The sequence below is a fragment of the Dermacentor variabilis genome, chromosome 2 (assembly GCF_050947875.1).
Source record: "Dermacentor variabilis isolate Ectoservices chromosome 2, ASM5094787v1, whole genome shotgun sequence".
In the NCBI taxonomy this organism is placed as follows: Eukaryota; Metazoa; Arthropoda; class Arachnida; order Ixodida; family Ixodidae; genus Dermacentor; species Dermacentor variabilis.
In genome coordinates, this window is record NC_134569.1 from 256,909,737 (window position 1) to 256,934,999 (window position 25,263).

Consider the following 25,263-nt stretch of genomic DNA (forward strand, 5'->3'; position numbering starts at 1 on the left):
GGATTTATGAAAGTTCCCAAATCAGTCATGGATCGTCGCTCGTTCGAAAAAGAAATTTTAAATGAAGCATGCCTTCGGAAAACGGAAGCGCCAGCCTCCTTCGGCGAGAAAAAGACGATGGCCAGCAGGAGAAGCGGAGCACCCGACTGAAGACGCGGATAATGTGCCGTGTTATCTTGCACCGTGCGATTCCAGCAGCGAAGCCGACAATTGCCCTGTGACATCGACACTGATAACCAAGCCACCGGAAGACGTGCCAACGGAGGCTCTCGCACCTGTATGTACGGCTGCGCGAGTCAGCAACGAAGATCGCGTCGTTGGAGGCGATGCGGGTCGTTCACTGTCACTGGCAGAGACTGTGTACTGTTTTCAACGCATCATGCGATAGGGACACGCAGCCTGCAAGTTAGCCCCAACCGTCGACGAGCTACGTACAGTATGGTGACTCAAGGCTCACCAGACGAATCGTCGCCCGAACGTCCCACGATTCCGATGCAGTTTTGTGTCAGCGGTGATTGAAGCGCAGGCATGCAGTGTTTGCGACTCCCTTCGGCAGGGTCCGCGACTGAGGGGAAGTTCAGTTTGATGGACCAGTAAGGCCAAGAACAAATTTCGGCCCCTTGTGACTGTGGGTTCATTATTGTGCAGGTTTCCGCGAGGAACTCTTTGATCGCTAAAACTCTGTGCCCAAGATGCCAACAGCGTTCTGTGGAGATACACTGCGATACTAGGCTTGGTCTGGCAGTGAAAATGGTAGTCATGCACTACTCCAGAGGGCTCAAGAAAGGGATAAAGAACACCTGAAGAAGGCATCCAAAGCCCACCAAACAAAGAGGCAAAGGTGTAACAAGATGCCTGACAGCAATGATTCAAAATATTACACCCACCAAACAAAAAGGCAAAGGTGTAACAAGATGCATGACAGCAATGATTCAAAATATTACAGGCCTGGTGCGCTTTAATAAATTTGCAGTGCTTTTAAAACTTTGCAGCCAGTTTTCTCAATTGCATTCTTTTTTTATAATCACCTCGCTTGTCGAAAGCGTAGCACAACAATGGCTGGACCGATTTTGGCTCAGTTTGTTTTGCTGCGGTCCACAAGCTGTGCTGTACTTCAAGACAGTCTTGAAATGTTTCTTTATCTTTCCGTTATTTAATTATTTCACGACAACTACATGGCTCCATGCAGTGAAGCACAGTCATGTGCATGTTATGTTGAGCAAAAAAATATTAGCGCAATAAAAAAATAAATCGAACACTGTCTTGATGTAGATTAGACATTTGGGCAAACATGCAAAGTATTCCCAGCTCCCTATCGTGTTTCGTTACTGTGCCAGGCTTTCCACAAGCAAGGAATTTATAAATTCTTATAAAACAAAAGCTAATGAAGATATCCTAATGAAATTTTAATTTGTCTCTTTATTGCAATGTGCAGTGTGTGTGCCAAATTTCAGCCCTTTCTGTCAAGAAACAAATAAGTTGTTTCTGATTCCCTCCTCCTCCCTTAAAGCCTTACGAAGCTGCCTGTCGCACGTGGAGGGACACAACCTGGTGGACCATGGCGTTGCACTTTGCTTCCCTCATTCTAGTTAGCCTCGCACGAATGGAGATTCCATTCGTGCGATTCCGAATGGAGAGTCCTAGCCTGGAATCATGCTGTTGAGTCTGCAGAGCTGCTGCTGTGACCAGTGGATGCCAGTGGTGTACCCCAAGGACAATGTTGATTCGCATGTTATGGACAGCGTGTGGACATTTCCTCGGCGCCGCCACTGTTGCATGTACTACATTGTTCGCGAAGCATGCATTGATGTTGGACTGTGTGACATGTTTCGCCGGTATATGTAGTGATTTAAGGTTGGGGGGATGTGGGGATGCGCGACTCTCACGCGTCCCCTGATATGTTGTTTTCCCGCAAAGCTCCCGTATCCAATAATCCGGCTTCGCCACGTGGCCTGATGCCCTCGGCAGTCGGTCTGGTTGAGGCGCAGTACGAGAGATGGCGCGAGTGTTGCGCTGGTAACGCCGCTTACCAGCGGGGTTACTCGGGCGCGGAAAGGAGAAGGTGCTTCCTCTTCGGCTGCGGGTCGGCAAGTGGGGTGGACCTTCCGCGCGTGCGCCGATCCATGCTTCTGTGAGACCGTCTTGCGAGGGCTCGTAACGCGCGAATGACCAGGCATTGGGATCCAGCATGGGCCGAACGAACATATTGGTTCGCTATCTGGTCGCGGTGGTGGTACCCCGACTACTGAGCTACAACCTCGTAACTGTATATATTGTAAATACAGTCGAACCAGACTATATCGAACCCGTTTACATCGAATTATTCTATATATCAAACAATTTCTGGACACGATATAGTTACAATGAGTATATATCGCAAAAATTACGCGCACAGAACAAGAATAGCAGCAACACCCGATATATCGAACGTCAAGCGGCGGAAAGTGCCCCCGGAAGTTGGCTTTCCCTCGCGGTGGCGGAGAAAATCCGGCTGCGCAGCTCCATCCAACCGCTCTCCCTACCGTGACCGCGCCCGACCGCGCTGCCTCGGACGAGCAGTCGGCACACCCCTGCAAAAAATGATCCTGGCCCGACCACAGCGCTTGCTCAGACAGCCAATCAGATGCTCTTGTGCCCTCGTCGTGCAAGATGGCGAAAGTGCGAGTTGTCTCGCTGTTTTTGTGTGCGCCTTGTAGGCCTTCTCCCGCAGTGTTGCCGTGATGAAGCGGCAGAATTTGCCTTTCGTCGTGAAGCTCGCAATCATAAATCGTGTCGAACGCGGTGAGAAGTCGGATGTCCCCGCAGAGCACAAGATTCCGAGGAGCACTCTCGGCACGATCTTGAAGAATAAGGGGGAGATTAGGGCTAAAGCGTCCAAACTCGCGACCCGGTGCCCGTGGCGCCCGACCCGTACGCACGGCCGTGTACAAGTGGTTAATCTGAAATTGCTTCAGCCGTGCCGACTTCCGCGTGCTCGGTGATGACCGTAAATTCTGATGAATGCGACGAAGCCGTTGCCAGTGTTGCCGAAGTTTGGAGCGAACTGTCAAAATTTCCGGAGGCTGTTGACGAATCAACGGTGGATGAGTTTGTGAGCGCAAATGACGTGTCGCGACCACGGGAGAGCCCGAAAACGAAGACTACATTGCCAACATCGTACCGAGCACAAGTGAAAGTGGGCACAATGAGGGAAGCAATGACGGTCCCACATCCTCCGAAATGATTGGCGCGCTCGCACTAGTCCGGTGCTTCTGCGCGAATGCGGAAAGTTGCGGCCTCAGCTGCTCCGACTCCTTAATGTGGAAAAGTGCGTGCGTCGCAGGCAGGAAAATTGCCAAAGCAGAAGAAAATGCAGGACTATTTCGTGCGAAACTAAGCTAGTTTAATCAATAACGTGATTTTATAAATGGTATGTGCTTTTATGACATCAAATGATTTAGCAGGCTTATATCGAATTATGCTCTATATTGAACTGATAGGCGTGTTTTTGCGAGTTCGATATAGCCGGGTTCGACTGTACATATATTTTATATCCCTGTAACAATATTATTTTAGGTTGGGATTTTCTCTCCCATCACAATATTGTCATTGATTGCTCCCGTGCAGAAGTCGCCTTCACTTCACTTGGCAATGCCATATCTCATGACATTTCGCTTTCCTGCACCAAGTTGTCTCTCACTGACGACATCCAAATACCTCTGCACACATCCGTTCTGGCACCTGTGTCCTGTACCGTTACCTCCGACTCTACCGTACTCTTCCCACCTTCCACTGCTCTCGTTAATCGCCACCTCTCACAACTACCAACTTTGCTGCTTGGCCTTCAAGCTGGTGCGACTCACCTTCCTGTATACAACCAATTCCCATTCCCTATTACGTTGCTTCGCTGTGAATCTCTCGGCACTGTGGAGCCTTACGACACCATTCCCACATTAAAACTTCCTATTGGATCGGCAGAGGTCAACACCCTATAATGTAGTCCCGTAACTGCCACATCACCTGAAGACGTTTTCAGCCACGTAATCGACACCTTAAACCCCAAGCAACGCCATGACCTTCTCCGTCTCCTCGAGAAATTTCGCCCTGCTTTTGACAGCCATAACACTTCTCAGGGAAGAACGACTGTATATCACCGTATTGACACCGGCTCTCACTCACCGCTAAGGCAGCGACAATACCACGTATCATCGACAGAATGACGTGTCATTGATGAGCAAGTAGGTGACATGCTAAAGCAAAGTGTAATTGAACCGTCCGACAGCGCATGCTTATCGCAAGTTGTTTTAGTTAAAAAAAAAAAAGGATGGCTCGATCCGCTTTTGCATGGATTACCGTCGCCTGAACAAAATAACCCAAGAGGATGTTTATCCATTGCCGTGGATCGCCGATGCCCTAGACTGCTTACAAGGTACACGGTTCTTTTCCTCCCTCAATCTACGCTCTGGTTATTGGCAGGTGCCTATGGCTGCAGACGATAAGCCTAAAACTGCTTTCATTACACCAGATGGCTTATACGAATTTCGTGTGATGCCATTAGGACTTTGCAACGCACCCGCGACTTTTGAGCGGATGATGGACACTATTCTTCGAGGTCTCAAATGGAACACGTGCTTGTGTTATTTGGATGATGTAGTAGTGTTTGCACCAGATTTTCCTACTCACCTTAATCACTTCGAGCAGGTTTTTTGCTGTCTCCGTGATGCTGGCCTCCACCTAAACCTGAAAAAATGTCACTTTGGGGCACGCAAGCTGATGATTCTCAGACATGTCGTGTCGAAGAACGGCGTTCTCCCTGATGCCGCTAAGCTCCGTGCTGTTAAAGAATTCCCAAGGCCAACATCTCTAAAATACTTGCACAGTTTCATTGGCCTCTGCTCGTACTTCCGCCGTTTTATTTGAAATTTCGCTTCGATTATGGCACCTCTGACAGAGTTTCTTCGGGGAGACCCCAATCTTTCTGCGTGGTCCCCGGCTTACGATGATGCCTTTGCGACGCTACGTCGCCTGCTCACAACACCACCGATACTGCGCCATTTCGATCCAACTGCTCCCACGGAAATCCATACGGATGCTAGCTGTGTTGGTCTTGGCGCAGTGCTCGTCCAGCGAAAGCCCGGCTACCAAGAATATGTTGTTGCTTACGCGAGCCGCACTCTCACGAAAGCTGAAGCGAACTATTCAGTCACGGAAAAAGAATTTCTAGCGAGCATCTGCAGGGTGTTTACCAAGCTGACATTTCCAAATTCCCCGAGTGATACAGAACTGTGTTTTATGTCAAGACGGGCTGAAACCATATCGCCCGATGCTGTCACTCTCTAGTAAACAAATGAAAAAAATAAAGAAGGCCAACTAAATCCAATTTGAATACAAAGGAGTAGTGTGGATGTTATTGAAAAAAAAAAAAAGAGTAGAAGGGAGGGGTTAGTAAAATGCACAGAAAATAACATGTCTTAAAAAAAAATTGCAAATCGAGTCGGACATTCTCAAATAGAAATAAAAAGGGGAAGCATACAGAAGCAAATATTTTCGAATATGAGCTATTTCTATCAACTGATAGCAAGCTCAGTGGTACCAAACCCGAACTTTTTCACAATTGAGATTCTCTCTCAACAGGTCGTAAGTCAAGCTCAACTGTCCTGACATACTTTCAGCCTGCGCACGACGCCTCATTGTTCTTTCACTGCTTTAAACAGTTTACTTTGGTTTCGGTGAGGGACACCTGCATCTTGGTGTCAGCCAACACTTGGTTTTTTGAGCTCAGGCTCCTCCAAAAAAGCGGTCGCATACTTCACTCCCCGTTCATCCTCAATGCGCCAGTCCTTTCTGTTCTCGTCCTGCTTTCATTGTGCGTTCGCCCCACGGACTATTTGAAGCATACTCTTGGTCAGTTTACAGTCAACATCCAATTTTACAGACCCGCCGCGAAAACTTGCGAAAAATCAGGCAGTCCGAAAAAATAAATACATGTCTTTTACTGCCCTTAAGGGCTCAAATCGAAAAGGGCAAGTCTGAAAAAGATCTGAATGCCTGCCAGTACATATATTAGGCATATCGGTGCTCCTACTGTGACAGGAGAGGGCGGGTGCAGGCGTGTAAAATTAAGGAATACATACTGTGTATGTATTCCGCCCCTTCCTACGCTTGTTGCTGATAGCGGAGAAATGAAGAAACATGGACTCAAACGGCGAGAAGCCTAATAGCGAACGTCGAAGCAGCTAGGCCTAGCGTTGCCGCAGTGGTGGCTACGACTGCCAGCGGATTTGTGCACGAGATCGCCGGTTCGAGGCGGCGAGGTAATCAAAATGGCAGCGGTGGTGGCTTTGGTTAATGCCGTTTCGGACCTGCGGTCACGGCAGAATGTCCGGGAAATCGGACGGCGAAGAGTCCTTGCGTCCGAAATTTCAGACATCTGATACATTGACTCTATGGGGTGCGTGGTGGTGCCGCGAAGCCGTCCAAATTATCGGGAATCCGGAAAGTCGATCGTTGACTGTACACTAGCAACTCCTCCAGCCGAGGACAGGGTGTCAAAGACGATTCGTTACGATTCCTGTGTTACTCCAGCCAGCATTACCGCGACTTTCGACCCTTTCAATAATATTACAGCTAATTTTCCCTGATAGAGGTACAAATTACCTGAGTTTTCCCGAGTTTTTCCAGACTACTCAAAATCCCTGAGAATTCCCGGTTTTTTCGGTTGGTAGACACCCTGATCTGGGCCACCACAAAATTTCATCCATACCTGTATGGCTGGTCTTTCGATGTCATTACCGATCACCACGCACTTTCTGGTTGTCTCTCAAGGATCCCTGCGGTCGCCTAGCCCAGTGGGCCATGCACAGCTGCTGGCAATCGCTGGGTCATTGTAGCTATAGACCACCTCAAAGAGTTTGATATCCGGGTTGTCTACCGCTCAGGCAAGAAGCACGCCGATGCCGATACTCTTTCGCGCTCCCCTGTCCAAGCCGACATTGTCAGTCTCCGTCCTAGACGACCCACTTCTCCCATTCGCTTCTGTCGACATGGCTTTGGAGCAGCGCATGGACTCCTGGATTTCATCTTTTATAGATTACATCTCTGAATCACCTACACGCCCACCATCCCGAGCGTTACGCCGACAAGCTTCGCACTTCGCCATCCACGACGGAATTGGCTATCACCGCAACTAGAGTTGAAACGGCTGCAAATGGCTGCCTGTAATACCCCGGCAGCTGCGCACTGACGTATGCGCCGCTTTCCATGCCGACCCTCAGTGCGCACACACTGGTCTCTTCAAGACCTACACCAGACTAGGTCATAGGTTTTATTGGCCCAGTATGTACACGCAGTATGTACACATTTGTGCAAAAGTACATTCGCTCCTGCACAAAATGTCAACGCCGCCCACAAGCCTGATCCTTACCGCCCTTCTGGACCAATGCAACCTTTGCCGTGCCCTTCGCGACCTTTTGACCAGGTTGGGATAGACCTATACAGACCTATGCCATACACAGCTGCTGGCAATCGCTAGGTCATTGTAGCTATAGACCACCTCACGAGGTATGCAGAAACGGCCGCTATACCAAGTGCGACGGCTCGTGACGTTGCCTCCTTCCTGCTTCAACGCTTCGTCCTATGTCAAAGCGCTTCCCATGAACTCCCGAGCGACCGAGGCTGCGTCTTTCTCGCCGACATAATTCAAGAACTTCTCGCTGAATTCTTCGTTGTGAATCGCTGTACCACCGTGTATCACCCGCAAACAAATGGATTGACAGAGCACATTAACCGAACTCTTAGCGTCAGCTTTCGATGTATGTCGCCTCCAACCACACCAACTGGGACCTCATCCTTCCCTATGTTACGTACGCCTACAATACGGCACCTCAGTCAACGACGGGCTTTTCTCCCTTCTTTTTTCTAATGGCCGCGAACAATCATTTCTCATTGACACTATTCTTCCTTACCGTCCCGACCTATCAGAGGGCACACCGGTTTCCGAAGCCACCCGGTATGCAGAAGAATGTCGGCAACTAGCTCGCTCCCTTACAACGCAAGAACAAGTGCTACAGAAATTTCGTCATGGCGACGGGCGCCCCCACCACCAGTTTTCGCTTGACGCTCTCGTTTGATTGTGGGTGCCTCCTACTTCGACACCAGGTGTCTCCTCCAAGTTTGTATCCCGATACCATGGACTCTACCGGGTTCTACAGTAAACTTATCCGGTGAACTATGTCATCAAACCTCTGACACCCCTATGGACCTGCATCACCGAGACCGCAAAACTGTGCACGTAGATCAGCTCAAGCAGTATCACGAGCCCTTCATCCTCACGGCGCCTTAGGCCTCCTAGGCGGCTCCGTCTTCAGCAAGGGGGTAAGTTGTAAGGAAGAAGTGTGCTGTAAAGAGCTCCGCAGCCGCATCACCAGCGCTACTGAAGTGGGGCTCGGGCTAGACATTGTTCCTGGTCTGACTGGCTAAGCCTACGCTGTTGCGTCTTCCTGTCGGCGTCCTTCGTGTCATCCACAGCAGTGTCGGACTTCTTTGCCATACTTACAACAATGAAACCAGCTTAAATAAAGACTTGTATACTCTGTTACCTCCCCGACACTCGGCAAGGTTGAATCATTCGAAAAATGATTGGAATTCACAGCCCTCTGACTGCTTTCAAGTGCTGCCATCAAATACCTTCGATTCCTTTGTTAGGAACATGATGTAACCTTCTACAGCTAGGATAGTGAAAAATATTCTGCAGTACTCGAACCTCGATATAACGAACCTCAATTTAACGATATTCTTGATATAACGTACTTTCTATTTTTCCCAATCTCTGCCCCATTGAAAACAATGTATTTCTTTTTCGCGATTTAACGAGGTCACATTATACTGTACTTCCGATTTAACGAAGTCCTCGTGCATTTAACGCATGTACCAGGAGCCTCCTTGACAGGCAGACGAAAACTTTAGCCGGGCATACAGAGATTTGCATGCACCCTTTAATGCTCAAATTTTCCCGGCGCGCTTCAATACGTGGAGCAGAATGTGCCGCTGCGCCATCTATCGTGTACATATGAAACCTGCAGCAGACGTGCTCCAGTAGTGCTAGCCGGAGTGCTTCAGAAGTTCCGGAACGCGTCACGCTATGACGTCACCGGCCTGTTGGAACGGAAAAACGCCAACCGGAAGTAAGTTTACGAACAGCGGTCGTTGGGCACGTTTTCTCAGTTGGTTACCGTATTTACACGATTGTAAGTCGCCCACTTTTTTTTTTAACTTGAAAGTATGAAGTTGGGGGGTCAACTTACAATCGAAACTAAAACATGGCCCCGCCAAAAAAGCGAGATCAACGGGAGCTACAACGAAGTTACAATTTTATGTTTGCTCTATTGCCCTGCCCGTATCTTTTCGCTATCCCGCGTGTTTGTTCGCTTTTCGGAAGGGTTTTTCAACATTTTTGAGAGTTTTACAGTGCATGCAACATCCATGGGGGGGTGTCGATAGTTGATGGAAGCGCCGCTGTTCCCATTTGCGGCGACACCCTCAGAACGGCGGCACTTGCGGGGAGTATCGGTAGTTCATGGAAGAGCAGACACCGCTCGCGGGTTTCTTTCTCCGTTGAAAGGCATTGTTATTGGTTTGACGTGTTCCATTTGACTGCCGGCTACGTGCTACTTCTATGCTTCCCCAGTCGTCATGAGTGCTCCAGGCCCACTAATCGTTCGGCACTCGTTCACAGCAGCGTTCAAGAGGGCTGCCATCCTTTAAGCCGAAGAAACAAATCACAAACGGGTGGTGCGAGAGTGGCGACTGCGGCGAGGCGAAATTTTCACCTGTGACGGCAAGTGAGAAATTTCCCACGTGCCGAAGTCTGGACGCTTTCCGGAACTGTAGGCCAAGTTTGCGGCGTACGTCGCTGAAATGCGTGATCGGTCCCTGCCAGTGAAGTGCGACATGGTCATGAAACAAGCCTGGACGTTCACCTTAATTTTAAGGCCTTGCTCCGCCGCGAGTACAATGACGATGACGAAATTATGGCGTACACAACCGATGTCGTTGACTCGTGGCAGCTGCTCTGTGATCAGGGAGGTGCTCCAAGCGACGTGACACTCGAGGACTTTGTCTTCAGCGATACTTGTGCTGTGACAACTGAAGAGCTGGACGATGACGCAATAATCCAGAGCGTCACAGATTCAGAAATGCAGGACGACGACCCGGACGAAGAACTCCAGGCGGCAAGCAGCATAGCTACACCGAAGCAAGTCATGGGGCCGTATTCTGTAGCGGTTCGCTTTGGAACCAGTTCAGTCTGGCTGTTGCCATTGGTCGGCGCTTCGTTGTCGTCGTCCCTGGTGGGCGGGACGAGAAATTTTGTTGACGTCACACAGGTTGTCAATTATCTGGAAATGAACCGGTTCCTTGCTACGAGAGGAACCACGGAGAAGTGGTTCGCTCGAGGGTCGCGCGCGGTGGCGAGCATGATGTCGAGGGTTGCTAGGGCAACCGTGGCTGCCGGCTAGTCTCGCGCCAGCTGACAAGCCGGCACCTAGACGAGACGAGACAGAGACTTGTGCTGCTGGCGAGCGCCGAAAGACAACGACGCGACAAGAGGCAACGATGCGACACGTTCGGCATGGCCGAAGAAGAGTTTCGAAGGCATTTTAGGCTCTCCAAAGACATAGTGCGACGAATTTGTGATGAGCTGGAAGAACATCTCGGACCTCAAAGATTTCGTGGTGTAGACACTACGATGAAAGTGCTGTGCGCGCTGCGGTTTTTTGCCACCGGGAGCTTTCAACAGTGCGTCGGGAATTAAGGAGCGATTGCACTGTCGCAGCCTTCGGTCAGCCGGATCATTACAGCCATCGCCAAGGCCATTACCGTTGTGGGCAAAAAAAAAGGATGGGTTAGATTCCCATCCACGGCGCAACGGAAATCCCCCGTCAGCTGCTGGCCCAACACACATGACACCTTTGCTAGGTGGGGGTGCTCCTCGACAAATGAAATGAGTATTTCGCGCTGCCTCGCTGAAACATGAGGACCCAGCTGCCTGCCCTTGTGCGACGACATTGTTTCGGTTTCGACGCGTGAACAAGTCCAAAACGTAAACAAAGCGAGGCAAGTTGTTTGCATAACGTATGGCACACCAGCTAGTGACTAAATAAGAAAACAACACAAATAAAATTACAACTCCCAGTAGCCGTCTGCGCCGCAAGCTCACATTTATTACTGAAAATTATATTTTCAAGTGTTCTGTACAAACCAATGTTTTTTTATCAAACCAGCATCATCCTTCAATTGCTATACCGTTCCCCAAGTACAAACAGAAATGATGACGTGACCTTCCGGCAGACCACCGCTCGTTGATTGGTTTCCCTCACGCCACCCTGTTCCACTCTTTCTCCGAGTGACGTAATCCAGACGTAACAGCCAGACCGAACCCGTTCCAAAGCGAACCGCTACAGGATACGGCCCATGGATGCGCTGCATCTTTTACGCACGTATGCGGGTGTGCACTCGCAAGAGCAAGCCTTAGCAGCGTTGTCAACCTACGAGCGCCTTCTAACCCTGACGCTTATTAAAAAGTGGCAGATGAAACTGACGGAGTTCTTCGCTTCCACCTGAGTTGCATAGAATTGCTCTGCTGGAAGTTAAATAAAATATTCCAGCGTTCATGAATCAACGTCATCATTGCTTTACTGAGCGCGGTATCATCCGATGGCTGCGAGCATTAAGCACTCTAATGGTATGTGGTGGCCTCATGGATCCGCCAAGTTAATACTACTTCCAATTTTCTTCGAAAGAATATTCAGATTGATAGCTCTGGTATGTGCATAATTTTTTTTTTCTTTGCGCCACGGGTTGCCATGTCTTCGTGAAATATTTTTTTTTTTTTTTTTAGGGATGACAAATCACGATGATGATGTCACTGATGGCCAAATCTAGTGGCAGCTATGAGCATTAGGCGCGGCGCTTGCTGCAGACCTGCTCTTCGCCGTACGCGTAATGGAGAAAAATGCGTTCGTACCCGCTCGCTATCGGGCATCACGCTCTTGGTTGTGTTATTAGTTCCGGAGTTTATTGGTTATCTTCGTAATTTTGCTATCTACACGGTGCCATACGCCAGGAGTGTTCCAAGAACCTGCATCTTTATTTGGACTGCTGAAACATGCGAACCACGACTTAACGAAACTCACGATTTAACGAAATTTTCTGCTGCAAATTGAACTTCGTTATATCGAGGTTCGACTGTAGTTTAATAATAAATATACATGCCTATGTAAACAAATGCACCACTCTAGTGGCGTATAAGCACTCTGCACGCACTATCGCCCTTTTAGAGAGTTATCGTAACTATTGCCAAAACTGAACATGAGAGCAGTTTTTATCATCCCACTGCATACATTCAGTGAATGTCTAGTAGTAGCAAATGCATGAACTAGGCTGTTACACTATAGCTAACCTTTCGCTGAACAGAATCAACTGTGGCGAAAAATTGATGTGGGCAGCTGGCATGTGTTCAACTTCCTGCTTTACAACTTCCGAAGCATGTTTGGATCCAAATTGAGCATGCGTCAGCTGCTGGCCCAACACACACGACGCCTTTGCAAGGTGGGGGTGCTCCTCGACAAATGTACAAATACAAATGTAGGCACTGCGGCAATCATGTTATGGTACAATGTATATAATCAGCGGCCCATCGCATGGCGACTGGTTTTGTTGACGTAGCTGCACAAAAGCCCGCCATCACTTCTTGATAACGGGAAATCGATGCCATCTATGACTCCGGCATGACTGACAATGGCGAACGGCATTGACGTCTCACAACGGATGTGTCCAGCGACACAAAATGAAAATGAAAAGAATGGCTAACAAATGCACAGAAACATCTCCGCTCACTTTATGCAGCGTGCCTCTCTGCGTACCAAGTTGCCCCGACACCATAAAATTTTGTTTCTTGCAGTGCCTGCTAACATGGCATCACAGTGCAGTGCAAAAGGTGCATTGTGAACAATAACTGACCGCGATGTATTTTGCTATTTTATAAAAACCCACCCCTCATGTAATGCCCCTGAGGGTACGTTTAAGGTAGTAAACTGAACTGAAACTGAAAAACTGAGGAAACCCCAACCAAGATGCATTTGAAGAAGCCCAACATTTTGGAGCCAGACCGGCTCCTTTTTCGGAGGTGAGTTGGTGGGAGGCGTAGCTGTGCTCATATGTGGTTCTGGCAGTTAGACAGGCATGCGGCAACCTTGCCCAGTCCTTGGAAGTAGTTGGCCGGGGGAGTTCCGCTTACTCCCAAGGGCAGCGCAAGGTCACTGCCAAGTGCCCTCGAGAGCAATTGAATTCACTCGTAAGCACACCAGTTTGCTTGTTCTGAACATGAAGGTTATGTAAAGCAACAAAAGGGGCTAGTCGGTGCACGTTCACAATTACGTTGCTGAACTTTACAATTTGCAGGAAAGATGACAAAGAAAGGAGGAATTGCGCTTTTGTCAGCAAGCGACATTCTTCTCTTCTTCGTAATCTTTTTGCCAGTCCAAAACGTAATCACAAATGAAGGTTGTCGCAAATTTTGCCCATACTCATTAAAATAAAGAAACAGCTTTTTCTTTTATTCCTTGGTTTCATTGTCTCTTGGCTTCGTTTAAGTGGTTGTTACACATTGGCCAAGTTACACAAGCAGGATTTGATGCAAGACATTATAGGAGTTGCTTAGCTCTGCATTTTGCTGAAAATTTTATGGCAGCCCTCTTGAATTTTGGTGTGGACCCATTAATTTACGACACACAAGGTAGTTGAGAAGAGTGTTGACATCCCGCCCCCACAACTGGTGCAAGCAATCAAGGGTGTCCTCCCACTCACTTGTTGTGCGGGTTGAGCACCATGGCAAGCAGGTCGAGCAGGGGAAACCAGTCCTGCTGCAGCTTGGCCACGCACAGCTCCACCAGACGTTCACAGTTTTTCATGATGCAGCGCTGCATCATGTAGAAAATGCGCAATGAGTAATGAGCCCCTGGAAATGCACGTATAACCAGAACCACCCCCAATTACGACGACCCAGAATGAGAAGAAAAAAAATAACCGCAAAAATAACTGCATGCCACAACACTCAAATATTTGAAAAAAACGGTGTCCATTCGCAGATGCATGACTCGTCAATGTTGTGTCTTTAGCCTGCGGCGCTGTCCCTCCCCCCACCCTTGCTCTTCGGCGATGCCAGTAATCTCCGGCTCCTGCTATGTTGTAAAGCTGTATTCAAACAGAGCAAATGAGCTTGCGCACCATGTGACCATGTGTCACCCGTTGATGTGCCGCTCCCTCAGTCCGTGCAAAGCACTTTGCAAAACAGCAGAGAGTCAAAGCACTGTTGGGATTTCCGGCTCAGTCGCATTTGCTTTGTCGCTGTCACCCGTGTGAGGCTGCTCCGTTCGCTCTTTCATCCTCTGTCATGTGAAAGCTAGCAGTGATTTGATTCGTGTCGCATGTCATGTTACTGATTTGTCTGCAATCGAGCCCGCCACATGAATCCGGCAGGACGACCGTACGGAGTATTAGCTTCCCACGTGCAGCACCAAGTGCAATGTGGCGACCCTTAAAGGGCCGCCACATTGGTCGCCACCATGGGTCGCCATGGGTCGCCACCATGGGTCGCCACCATGGGTTGCCACCAGGCCACATATAAAATTTTGGTTATATGCTGGAATTTGTTACGTGCCCTCTTGGGAGTCTTCTATTGCAAGAATTTTTCAAATTCTTTCATTAATAGCCGAGACAGAAATATTTCAGTACCCTGAATCCCTGATTCCAGGATGCCAGCATCACCGCCAACAAGGACGCTCTCCACCTGCCCCGTCCAGCCTCCGCAAGCGAAATCCCTTCCCTGCATTCTCCCACACCGGAGCTGGAGGATCGCTTGACACATACGTCACGGGCCCCACCTTCTTTTTTTTCTCACGCGCTTTTTCGCTGCATGGGGCACTTCTGCTGACACTCACGTGGACGAGAATACCAGACTAGCGGTGTAAGTCAGTGCTACACGAATACCGAGGCAGACACAAGCGGATTGCAGAGCATGGTTGTGCGCTGGAACACTGTAGGAAATGACATAGTTTCACTCTACGCACACGCGAAAGCACGACGTGAGAACAAGCACACGAAACAGAAGTACATCTCCCTTGCTGCGGTGCGAAGTGAAACAAAAAACACATTTGCATTCGCTTTCTGTGCTTTATTATTTCTCTAAACTAAAATTCGTCTATTGAAGCAACAAATTAAACAACTAAGAGATGTTGCCTTGACTAATTCTCGAAGTGTCACGGGTCACTATGAGCGAAGTCACAGCATACACATTCACGTAGGCGCACTAGCTGATGTACGTCAACCCCCGTCCTGGAGCAAAGGGGGCAAACGGCGTTTAGTTTGAAACTTCTGCTCTTTACATAGCGCGGTGCAATGTAATCTTTGGCAGACACGATTGTTAGCATGCATTATATGCACTGCACTTGTCAGCTCAATATGGCCAGACCTGGTGAGAGGCCCCCTAAAGAGGAGGAGAATGGACGACCGTGATGGAGGGAAAAATGGAGCTTCAACACGCAGGGGTGGGGAGAAGGTGGGGCTCCCTAGGACACAATGAAACTTTAAATTGCAGAGAACCTTGTCTTGACCTGCACCTCAGCTTTACCTCTGCATTTGTTTTGAATTTTTGGTGCAGGTTATATGCCGTGGGTTTTGTTTCTTTTCTTTTTTTCCAGAGCAGTGAGAAACAACTCTGTGAGGATGGGCAGCACACCAAGCCTAACAAGCTGCCGAGCAAATACGTGAAGATGCTTATCACAATATGACTAGAGGCGACAGGTCTGTGGCCATGAACCGCTGCATTCTTTGCTAAGGCCACCACCACCTAGCTCCATGCCTTTCCCTTGCTTACCCACACAGGCACCACCAACCAAAGCCTTTCCATAAGGGCACAGCTTGGCATCAGCCACATTGCGAGTTGGGGCAGCGCAGTTAACCTTTGAGGGTCGCCATCATACATGTACGACAGCAGAGACAAATCCCAAGAGGTCAAGCATTTGAAAAAACACATCTCTTCAAACTGAATTGCAGACTGGCCTAACATTGCTCTGGAGGTGCTGCAACCTTAAAAAAAGTTACTACTCTGCTGCCATCTCTCACCTTCCACCAAAACTGGCTTTTCGCTTTGTTCAATAGTGGCTGTCATTGAGATGGATTGGGAGTACCTATCTACCTAGTACGCCCCGAATCTTAGAAGTAAATTCAGCATTTACCCATAGCAACTAAAGAAATCCTTTGTCCTCCATAAAGAGAGTTAACATCTGCCTTGGCATGTGACATCTTGTTTGCTGTGGAAAGGAGTTAGCAGCCGAGATAATTCAGACACCTTAGACATAGGTGCAAAGTGCAATTTGTTATGAATTGCCAGATTTACCAGATTCTAATTGACCCCCAAATTTAATGTGCACATAGAAAATAAATGCACACCAATGGTAGCAATGTAACATGCTACCGATTTATAAAAAAGGAAAATACAGCATGCCCCCATGTTCCTGACCAAGAAGAACGAGACATGCAGAAATTAGTTTCAAAGAAGGGGAATTCTACAACATAACCACCGCATCATCGTCGCCATTTGCGCTTCATTGGTCACAGATACCAAGGACACCAGGGCGACATTCTCCAGCGATCACGTTTAGTTGATTGTATTATTCCTTTCTTGAGATTTTCTGTGACCCGGCATCGGTCTTGTTGAAGTATGCGGCCGGCAGCCTTTCTGGCACTGAGCACAGATAGCGAGCTTGTCAGAGTGCCAGAGTGCCGTACACACACCGGAGCAGCCAGTGCCGAGCCGCACTAAACCTTACAACCAAACTCACGGTGTCTCTGAAAGTAGGGACTGAGAATACAGCTCCAGGTCAGAGATAAGCAGAAAAGGAGCCCACAGAAGCCTCCACGAAAACATGCTCTGTCGACGTGACGCTGCACCGGGCAGCTCTGACAGCGGGCTGTTGCCAATGTCACAAACCCGGGTTTCCAAGGTTTCGACAAGTGGACTTGTTTTTTTTTCAAGGTGACATATGCTTTCCTCGGCACAGTAGGTAGGGTCCTTCTAAAAGGGAGCAGGCGTAAGGCGAGTAAGCGAGGCAACGAACGAGGGTGTGTTAGCAGCAAGGGTGTAGAATTGAAAAGAGAAGTGTGTTATTCGACGTCGATGGAGCAATGTCAGGAAGCGCCGTGTGTCAACCGGCCACATGATTTTCATGGAAGGGGCCTGAGCAAGAAGGGGAAGAGGGGATTATCTGCTTTGCTGGAGGTCGGTGAGCTATCGTCGTCGTGGGAAGAAATCATATTGTAATAACACCAGAAGACAAAGGTAGCAGTATCGCAATCTGGCTATATAGAAGTACAAAAATTAGGCTTTCAAACAACTTAGCAACCACACCCATTACAGAAAACTCTACTTCAGACTACAGCAATACTGTGCAAAGCACAACAGCAGAGCTCCTGTCCAGGGAACTAATCAAGCAATCTGAAAATCGCTTCATGATGCCCAAGAACAAAGAAGCAGGCCGCTTTTATCTTCTTCCTAAAAAGATCCCGTCGAAGAAATATTTACAGCAGAAATCCCAGGTTGGCCTATTTTGTCTAATAACAACACACCTACCGAGTCACTATCTAAATTCTTAAATCACCACCTGTCAAACATTCCCACTGCCCTCCCATCTTTTGTTCAAGACATACTGCAATTCCTTCGAATTAAGGACAGCATCAACACCAGCCAAATCTTTTCTGACCACGCTATTCTAGTCACTTTGGATGTTACTGCCCTTTACACTAACATAACCATGAGTGAAGGAATTGAAGCCATATCGAAATACCTTGCAATCCATCCCCAAGCGCACACTCCTGAAGTTTACCTGTAACTTCTTAGGTTAGTTCCCGCTGAACTATTTTGAATTCGATTCTATTCACTACCTGCAAACTTTCGGCACTAGCATGGGAACACCATTTGCTCCAATATATGCCAACATTTTCATGAGACAGCTAGAAGCAAGCCTGATAAAATCATAACCTTTAAAACCGCACACCTATCTGTTACATTGACGACATATGTACAATATGGGAACATGGCACAAGTACATTAACAGACCTAATTAGCCCCTTCAACCGCTCTCACCCGAGTATTAAATTAACGTGCTCACCGTCCTCCTAGTCAAATCAACTTCCTCGACACGACGGTCTACATAGAAAATGGAAAACTGAGAATGACACTTTACTGGAAGCCTACGTATAGCCAACAATATTTAGACTACAACAGTTATCGCCTGCAACACAGCAAGCAAGAAATTTTTTTCGAACAAGCGAAACAGATAAGAAGAATCTGCAGCGAAGACAATGATTATATCCACAACCTAAATGTCCTTAAAGCAACGCTAGCAGAAAGAAACTACCCACAAGTTCCTCTCGACAGAGCTTATGTTGTCATGTCAAGATAGGAGAGGCAGTCGGAATAAGCTAAGAAACAGCCTACACCAGAATCTGAGAGACAACCAGCCTTTATTACAAAATATTCTAATGCCCTCCCAAACATAAACAACATCCTACGAGAATACCACCCAATATTATTAAGTAACGAGCGTCTGAGAAAAGCATTCCCGGCGGTATCGAGGGTGACCTATTGCCGCAACAGATAAAGAAATGTTAGTGCATGCAAAAGTCAGCCAATATCATTCCCCATAATAAAAGCATGTTGTCACCCCAGGTGCAGAACCTGCAGACACCTTCAAAGTGACATTAAAATTAAAAGTACTGCAAGTAGTTATACACACGAAGTAAAAACTATTTTTACTTGCACTAGTTCCAATGTGATTCACATGCTTGAGTGTTCCTTCTGTAAGAAACAATAAGTCGGTGAAAGGGGACAATTATTTATGTCAAGTTAAACGGACATCGTGTGGATACAGCTAAAAAGCTTCCCAAAACTGTCGATAAGCATTTCAACCAAGCAGGTCATAACACTGATGGACTTAAACTCTACATCCTATAGTCAAATTTCAGTTCTGCGCGAGACAGAAAATACAAAGAATGATACCTCATCCATAAGTTCAAGACATTGCAACCAACAGGCATACACGTTTCAAAGGGAGCATGCTAAATTTTAAGCTGTAGGCAACAGAACTTAGTTATTTTTCATTGGGTTGCTAATTGTGTTTTCTTTTCTTTCCTCCCTTCCATTTTTTTATTTACATATTTGTTCTGTTTCCGTAAAAAAAAATTTCACGCGAGCACCATTTTCTGACGCTGCTTTTATTCTCGCTTTCAGAGAGAGACCTCCAGCAGAGCAAACACCCCTCTTCTGTTGTCCAGGCCTCTTCCATGAACACACGGCCGGCTGACACTCAGCCATGTCATCGGCCATGTGTCAGTAGGTGACACGTCAACCGGTTGACATAACGCTACTTCACATTCTTCCGCCGACGTTGAACAACATACCTTTCTTTTCAAATCTACAACACTGCCGTTAACACTCCCTCAGTCGTTGCCTCGCCCACCCACCTTACTCCCCTCTCCTCTTTAGAAGGACCATACGTATAGTGGAACCTAGTTCGAATGTTTCGGGAAAGAAATGCGAGAAAAAACATACTAACCGGGAAAACATACAATCCAAAGTTAAAAAGAAAATTGACGGGCTCAACTAATGTTGACATCTACGTAATGCGAAGCATCGCGCAGATCGTTGCAACATGAGACGCCGACTCGTGACAAACTGGTGGTGTTTCGGTGGCCGGAGAGATTTGTTGTTTTTCTACTGCATGGTGTTTTAGGAGGGCGACGGGAAACCGAAATGAAATCAAGCTGATGGGCGATGCTGGATGCCGTGGAAGCGAAACGTGATGCCCCCATCACGCCACCTGCAGCTGAGAACGGTGGTGCGTTTGGATTATCGACTACTAAAAGTGCGCAGTACGCTACTAAAGGCACTACGCACCATGTGCTGTAAAACAAATAGGTGAAGATGCTTATATCGCAATAGCATTGGCTGTGATAGCTGTGAATACTGTGCGCGACAACAACAGAGAAGACTTGGTAGTACCTAAATAAGAAACTGAGTGCACGCAGGCATTTTCACGTGAGACAGGTGGGCAAGCATTGCGGTGAAGCTGCCGTAGCGGGCAGCTTCACTGCAACGCTCACTTCACCCGAGAGAGATAAACAAGTCCATGTGTCAATGCTGTTCTGGGTGGGGCGCGCCTCGCGCATTTTCTTGTTCACATGTGATCTAGCGGCCGCAAAGCGGTATCATACGATTGCAGTTTGGCGATGAACTGAACATTGGTGCCGATAAATTGTGTGTTGCGGGAACATATTAACTGGTAAAAAAATGAGCATAACTCTATTGGGTCGGCCTTTTTTTTTTCTGTTCTCGATTGCAAACATTGGCGCCGGGAAAATGTACGTAACAGGAATGTATCAACAAGGTTTATACTGTGCCGAGGAAAGCATATGTTGCCTTGAAAAAGACAAGTCAACTTGTCGAAACGTTGGCTCTCACTTTTACTTGGTTCTCACCTTGCTCGTCGTTTTGAATTTCAATATCCCGCCTTCCCCGTGTTTTCCCTCTTTGTCGTGTGTGAGACAGCTTCACTGGTCATTCATCTTCACAGAGTAGAGCAGCTCACGATTTTTTATTCATTTGTTCCCCAGGCAGGTCGAGATTGGAAAACTTTACCCACCTCCATCGTTACAATCAACCAGCTTGATGCACTTGAAATAGCACTTGAAATAGCACTTGAAATAGCACTTGAAATAGCACTTGATGATCATAAGGTGTATGCAATATATTACTTGCATTTTGCCCTGTACTTAGAGCTTAAGGGGGAACACGGGGGTCTTAAAAACCGAAAATCACAAGGGAAAAAAATTGATTTCTCAGAACTACTTGTTTCGGCATCTGTAATGCTTAATCTACACCGTATCAAAACGATTTGCCCCGAAACGTGCCTAAGTTTCCAAAAAAATTCTTATTTTGTCAGTGTGGACGGCGGGAAACGACCCGCAAAATCGCGCAAAAACACTGGAGTTCACGGAGCTATTGCTCGTATTTCCCGCCGCTGAGCGCCACTATCTTGGCATTGTTCGGAAGCTCAAAGTTACGCCTTTCAATTCTTCGCATCCTTACCGTCGATGGCTGCATAGAAAAAGCGCAAATGTAAAACAATCAGGGGCTGGTCTAATGAAGCTCGCGATGCACGCGGCCCTCCTATTAGCTCAGTGCGTCAATGCACTGAGAGGCGCCTTCTGGTTGGCTGTTGCTATGGCAACACTTTATTTACTATTTATATTTATATTATTTATTTATATTTATTTATATTAATATTTAACAAACACTTTATTTTAAAGATAAATTACTACAAAGGCCGATAAGAAATGACCTAGTTAGAACTATTGTATTCTGTCATATCTTTTCTTACAAGTGAGATATTTGAAATCTAAATACATATTTGAAATCAGCATTCTACAATATATCTGCACAGAGAACTTAAGCAACATGTGCTGAAGAATTAAGAAAAAAAACGTTTTCATTACCCTCACCCTCCCCTTGACTTTTATGTATATTTTGAAAAAAAAATTTTTTACTTTTGCGATTTTGCCGCTCTTTTAAGAGATTGTATTATATGCACATATTGGCCAACTCCTATCTGTAACGTCCTATGGGCCTTGAAGATATTTAAATGAATGAATGAATGAATGAATGAATGAATGAATGAATGAATGAATGAATGAATGAATGAATGAATGATTATGCAATGCAAAAGAGCATCCAACCAAAATAAAGTGTCCACATGGCTACAGTGGAAATCATATGTGAACAACAGGAACACCAGAACGATTCGTGCCTGTTCGTGCCTTTATTCTAGCAATTACTGTCTGCGGCTGCGCTGCGAAGGAAGTCGTGACACTTTTGCCATTGAAAGCCCTAATCAGTCACGAGATGATAAAAATTGCAGCTTTTGCCTTACTTTTGTGCAATTTAGAAACAGTATTTGCAGAGTCATTCAGTAAATAAAAGCATACTAATGTAAGCATTTGTCTAGTATTTTCTTGATACCCTCGGTAAATCTACATTTGGTTCATTCGGACAATTTTTTTTGTTTTTCAGTACCGTGAAATCTGAATCACCAAGGTTTCAGTGTACTAGGACAAGTTTCAGGGGGTACCAGAAGGTGGCACCATAATACTTGATGCAAATGCTGAGCGACAGCACACAAACAAGATGCAACGTGCCCCTCTCCTTCTTCGTCGTACACTGTGCTCACGACCAATGCCACGAGTAAAAAGGGGACAAGGCCACGCATGATGTGCACACGCTGCGCAGCAGCCACCAGGCTCAGAGAGAGAAGTGTGTGGTGTTACCATGCTGAAGCCCGACTCACATGTATCTCGAACTTCCATCCGCTGACTGCTTCATCGGTGAGGATCTTGGTGAAGGAGATGGTGAGGCCCTCGCGGAAGAACCGCTGGCACGGCTCACTCAGCACGTCTCGCCCTGCATGTTATTAATTCGCACATGTTGTGATGGCATTAATCATTAACACATTGTTGTCCGGCTTCTGCCCGTACTACAAAGCCAGGAAGCCCAGCTGATACCCGGCAGCTGCAGCACATATTTACTAGGCACCTTGAAATTGTAATTTTCCAAACAGAATGAGATACAAATTGAGGTGTCGGAAAACACCTTTCACATAGTTTTGAATTAGTGATCAGCCTATACAGCCAAACACGTTTATACCGAACTCAACAGTTCGACAAAAAGTGATCGCTGTAAGTAGTTTGCTATATGTGAACTCGCCCTTCAAAACACCCAAAAATTCACAACACTGCACCTAGCAATGGCAGTCACGATTCGACACCACTTTGGTCTGAAAAGAGGATTTTCAGTACCTTCATTTTTGCTCCTGGCACTTTTCTGCATCTAACTCCAAGTTTATGTTCAAAACATCATCTAAAGAATGAAATGCGACGGCGTATAGCACTCTCAAAACTACGCCCAGCCAGTTCTGGTCACCTGCCATTTTGAAACTACTACGAGCCACCATTTTGTCTCCGAGCGCCTGCCATATATTTTGATATCAGCAGGACACAAGTGGATTTTTTCATACTGTAGTGACACATTCTGGTTGGCTGGAGCAGGTGTCAAGTGTTGGTTCTAACAGTAGGCCACTTTTAAAATGTTCGTTCCATCTGGATGCAGTTTCAGTGGGCAGGGTCAGAAAATTGTTAATGCCGTGAAATGTAGTCCTTATAACTGATAGACTGTTATATCTGGCATCGTTATAAGTGGGTCTAACTGTATAAGACAACATTCACACCAGACTACAGAGTATGATAAAGCGGTTCATGTATTATTCAATTAATTTACTTCATTCATGAGACACTGTCTAAGAGGACCTCAAGGCTAAATGCCTAACAAGGCCTCGACGCCCTTTACAGATAAAGGGGAAACCATTTATAACTAACTCAATAGTTCCGTGAAAAGCAGTTGTTACGTCAATAGTTCGTTATATATGAACTCACTTTTAAAAACACTAAAAAATTATCTGCACTGAAGCTGCAGTCAGCAGTTACGATTCGGCAGCCCTTTGGTCCGACAATCAGATTTTCAGTGTCATTTTTGTTCTCTGTGCGCTCCCGCACCTAGCTGTAAACTCCCATTAGAAACAACCACCTAAAAAATGAAATGCAGCACGATGTAGCTTTTTCAAAATGGCGCCCAGTTCCAATAACCTGTCATTTTGAAACTGCAAGCACAGCCACCATTTTTTATTCAGAAGCTTGTGATATATTTTACTACCGGCGGGAAATAAATTTATTCTGCACACAAGAGCGAAGCATCCTATTTGGCCGGAAGCGTAAACTTTAGAAACTACTGCGGCATGCCACCATTTTGCAAAGGTGTCTGACATCTTGGCTTCGGCATTACGACTTCGCATCAGCCACGCAAGAGCCGTAAAATTACGTTATCTATGTCGTTTTGGGCAAAAAAAAATTCAATGTTCGAAAGGTAAAACATCACCGTGAACCATTATCAGCAATCGGCAATGCATAAACAAAGCGCCGTGAAACCGTGACCTCCTGATAACAGCGCAGTAGCCGCAGACCCTTTGTAACCATTGACAGCTGGCAGCATGTGGCGCAGCATTTTTGCCAATTCGGGCCACGTCAACAGGAACGCTTGAGCAGCCGTTGTTCCCATCGTGGAAAGACATAGATGGTCATTCCAAATCGTTGAAACAGACGTAATATGCACAGGGTGCCACACGGACAATTGCGCAAAAATGAGAGTGACGCCGTCAGGAATCCTTTTTTTTCCGTGGCCGGGCTCGAAGCATTCGTTGTAGCAGTACAGCAATTTAGAAAACACTTGTTACATCTGGAAGCAGTTTCCATAGGGAAGGTTGAAAAGTTGTATATGCTCATAATTGTAGTTGTTTAACCGATAGATCGTTATAAGTGGGTTTAACTGTATACACACAACATAGTTGCATACTACACTGTACATATGCATCAACTTGTGCAAACCACACTCAATACTGTGAACAGTAACACAAAGGCTAGGAGCATAACAAACATGGCGTATAAACAGACACAGCCGAACATATGTTATTGTATCAATAAACAAGTAAAAAACATAAGATGACAAATTATGCACTTGCACTGTCAATGTATTTATAAAATCACAATGTGGTACTAAGAAATGAACAGAAGGTGTGCAGTTTACGCACATGGAAGGATTGTAAGAGAAGCATGAGCTATAAAAAGAAATTACATGCAACATAAGTGATTTAGTGTGGCACATTTCACTAGCGCTAGTCTTGCAAAAACAACATGTTATAACAGTCATATCATAAGAAGCCAACAAGCACGGACACCGACGACAACACAGGGGGAATTACTTGTGCTTAATAAATGAAATAAAGAAACAATAAATGAATGGAAATGAAAGTGGATGAAAAAACAACTTGCCACAGGTGGGGAACGATCCCACAACTTTCGCATTTTGCGTGCGATGCTCTACCAATTGAGCTACTGCGGCGCTGTTTCCCCATCCACTTTCTTGGGTATTGATGTTTGCTAGTAGAACCCTGGGAGTGTTAGCCAGCGCCACGCCACTCACAGACCTTGGTGGCGGACATGGAACGTCCTTTCTGCCGCAGGCGTTACGAGAATGTGATCTTCTTGGGTGAAGGCAACCGGTCAATG

At 46.7% G+C, this 25,263-nt stretch overlaps 1 protein-coding gene and 1 non-coding gene across 15 annotated transcripts in view; both read right to left on the reverse strand.

Annotated features, from left to right (window-relative positions):
- faf (ubiquitin carboxyl-terminal hydrolase-like faf) overlaps positions 1 to 25,263 on the reverse strand; it is an 819,194-nt gene that overhangs the window by 591,151 nt on the left and 202,780 nt on the right. For all 14 annotated transcript variants that reach the window (XM_075682882.1, XM_075682878.1, XM_075682872.1 and 11 more), the window contains 2 exons: positions 22,437 to 22,549; positions 13,843 to 13,955 (listed from right to left, as the gene is read on the reverse strand). In XM_075682882.1, coding sequence (XP_075538997.1) covers positions 13,843 to 13,955; positions 22,437 to 22,549 — 226 coding nt within the window. The remainder of the gene's footprint in view (positions 1 to 13,842; positions 13,956 to 22,436; positions 22,550 to 25,263) is intronic.
- Positions 25,024 to 25,096, reverse strand: TRNAL-CAA (transfer RNA leucine (anticodon CAA)). The gene has a single exon. It is a non-coding gene; the product is annotated as a tRNA-Leu (tRNA).